Source organism: Anneissia japonica, unplaced genomic scaffold (assembly GCF_011630105.1).
Source record: "Anneissia japonica isolate Jap-2015-1 unplaced genomic scaffold, ASM1163010v1 scaffold7473_len308249_cov148, whole genome shotgun sequence".
In the NCBI taxonomy this organism is placed as follows: Eukaryota; Metazoa; Echinodermata; class Crinoidea; order Comatulida; family Comatulidae; genus Anneissia; species Anneissia japonica.
In genome coordinates this window covers 295399-298335 of record NW_022740670.1, presented here as the reverse complement: position 1 = coordinate 298335, position 2937 = coordinate 295399, and the positions used below count along the sequence as shown (strand labels likewise).

The window sequence follows — 2937 nt, the reverse complement described above, 5'->3', positions numbered from 1 at the left end:
ATTTATATTTCTGTCTTATAGGTGGGCTTATGCTTGTCCTGCCCATCATTTACAACAAAGTGGAGCCAGTTAAAGAACAAGTGAGTATTCTTAGTTTATTTGAGGCTCAGTGTTTACTACTACTAGTAGTAGTAGTAGTGGCAGTAGTATTCAAACCGATTTTATCGTTGTCCTATGATTATGACGTCATTTGACTTGATTTGTGAAATTATTTTGTTTGAGTGTATACACGATAAATCGTTATTGAATCGCGCTAATGTGAAAACTTCTCATTTCTTTTATTTTCAATATGAACAATTGTTTTTTAGCTTTGTATAGTTGATTGTTATCGTCATAGTGTAAACAGGCTTTTACACGTGAATACAGTGATATATTTTTTTAAATTTTATTTCTGTTGGCAAGCAGATACAAGATACATTACGAAAGAAGTAAAGCAAAATACAGTAATTACAAGACATAATAACATGGCAATTAATTACAAGGAAACTCAAATAAGTGCCAAAGGCAGCAGAGCCACAAAAAGAAAAAAAAAAAAAAAAAAAAAAGGCTCGCAGCGGGAGCGTGGGTCTATGCCCTATATTGCCTTACTGTATTATGTTTATTAATAAGTATTTACATGGAATTTGATTATCAGGAACAAATAAAGAAAAAAAAATACAGCAAAAGAACGCATTCGTAATTTTGGCTCCTACTTGTTTGTCAGATTTAAATTGATATGCCGCTTGTGCCGAACGCAGTATACATTCGGTAACATTGGTAAAAGTGCTACCTAGAGGCCTATATTATATTACTAACATCGTTAATTTTGCAGGTTCGAGGATTTTTTTTAGCAGCTTCAGGAGGCCTTTTTACTTGCACAGTGTTAGTTATTTTATGGTGAGCATTCATATCAAAATGTTAAATTAATTCGTTTGATAGAGATAACGATTTAAAATATTTTTTTGATTTTACTGTACGTACGTCAATAATGATTGTGATATCGGTGGTGTTGATAGTGGCGGTTGTGATGATGGTGATATGATGATCATGATGGTGGTAACGATGAAGATGAAGATTACGATGAAGATGAAGATGATGATTGTGATGATGATGACATGATCATGAGGATGACGAATTATCATCATCATCATCCAGTCATCATCATGATTATGATGATTATAATTCCCTTGAAATTTTATAAAACTGTAAAATAGATTAACATAAATAAATGTTAACATCATTATTATTAAAATAGGAAAATATTACTAGTAACAGCATTAGGCCATTACATTATTATTTCTGATTTGTGTGACTGTCATCTTTCCATATTGAATACCATTCAGGGTGTATAGTGTTCTTAAGATTGTACCTCAAGTAGATGGTTGTTCAGGAAAATACACTGGTGTGGTCAATAGTAGTGAAACAACGACATCGCATCTGATTACTATCCATCAAGACGACTGCTATTCTTTAGAAAGGTGAACTTGATTTCCTTAAAATTATTATCGCTATCATCGTCTTCTTCATGATGGCTATTGCGTCTTAAACCGCACACGGTTGTATGACGAGTACAACTCCTCCCCTGCGAGTATTAGACGACACGGCGCCTTTTGCTGATTGTCGTGGCAGTCTGAACGGATGGCAATCAAAAACGATCCGTTCACGTCGTGGCGTTGCGTTCTATATACATTCGCGTAGGCTCACGAACGTCGGGCGCAGTGAGTGCCCGGCTTTATGTATTATACCATCAGCATCATCATTATCATCACCTTATTATTATTATCATTATCAAAATTATCATCATCAACTTCTCGATTTTCGTATATTGTAACCATCTTCGTATTCTTCATGATTATAACTTATCGTTGTCTTACGATTTCTTTTTATCATTATCATCATATTATCATCATCCTCTTCATACTTTTCTTTTGTTTATGCATTCTTCAAATCACACGAAAGACGTTGGTTCATGATAGTGAAAACATTGATTTCGACATATTTTTTCAACAATGTTATATATTTTTTACAATTAGATCACGACAATTAGGCGAAATTTCCACAGTTCCCTTGACAGCGGTAAGTTTGACATCAGTTATTAAAGCGTCTGAGTATTTTCTTCTGAAATGACACTATAATTACTTTTAAAATGTATGAATTACCATCAGCAAGTTGTACATAAAGAATGCTGGATGACTTCTACGCCTACACCTAGTTTTAATTCTTTTTATTAGCTCCGATGAGCAGCTCTAGATACACTCGGCTGATTGATTAATAGATCTTGTTTAGGTCAACTGCCTCCAGTTTTAATTACTGCCCTTATGAGGCAATAGTTGATATATATATAATATATATATATATATAAATTTAATGGCAAATGGGATAAACCCATAAAAACAACGAGCAGCCACATAAATGCAAATAATGATAAAAGTTAAAACGGAACAGGAGAGAAAATCCGATCAAGAATGACAAAACAAACTAAATATCCACTGGAAAAAAATCCCAATATCTGCAGACGGATCCGTTTCGGCCTTCTAGGCCTCATCGGTGCAGCTAGGGTAAAGATGAAGACCAAACGTTATGACCAGCTTGAGCAGGGCCTAGGCTAGCCCGACGTTCAACTGCAGCATCGCTAATGAACCGTCAATGCCAAACCAAGACAGTATATAGATACGGCCCAGGTGTGGATGCAAATATTGGAACAAGAGCTATGCGCCTACTTGATTATGGAATGTTATGGGGCGGAAGACTGTTCCTGTAAACACAGAGTATATTTTGTCATTCTTAACGCGTCCTCTACGAGACTTAACTCTACCAGACAGCACTAGTCGGTGGTCCACCGACTAGTGCTGTCTGGTAGAGTCTCGTAGAGGACGCGTTAAGAATGACAAAATATACTCTGTGTTTACTGGAACAGTCTTATATCCCATAACATTCCATAATCAAGTAGGCGCATAG

At 35.5% G+C, this 2937-nt stretch overlaps 1 protein-coding gene across 4 annotated transcripts in view; it reads left to right on the top strand.

The window, feature by feature from the left end:
• The first annotated feature begins 26 nt into the window (after window positions 1-26).
• LOC117118308 overlaps window positions 27-2937 on the top strand; it is an 8844-nt gene continuing 5933 nt past the window's right edge. For all 4 annotated transcript variants that reach the window (XM_033262880.1, XM_033262879.1, XM_033262878.1 and 1 more), the window contains exons 1-4: window positions 27-80; window positions 812-876; window positions 1323-1457; window positions 2013-2055. In XM_033262880.1, coding sequence (XP_033118771.1) covers window positions 30-80; window positions 812-876; window positions 1323-1457; window positions 2013-2055 — 294 coding nt within the window. In that variant the 5' untranslated portion in view covers window positions 27-29. The remainder of the gene's footprint in view (window positions 81-811; window positions 877-1322; window positions 1458-2012; window positions 2056-2937) is intronic.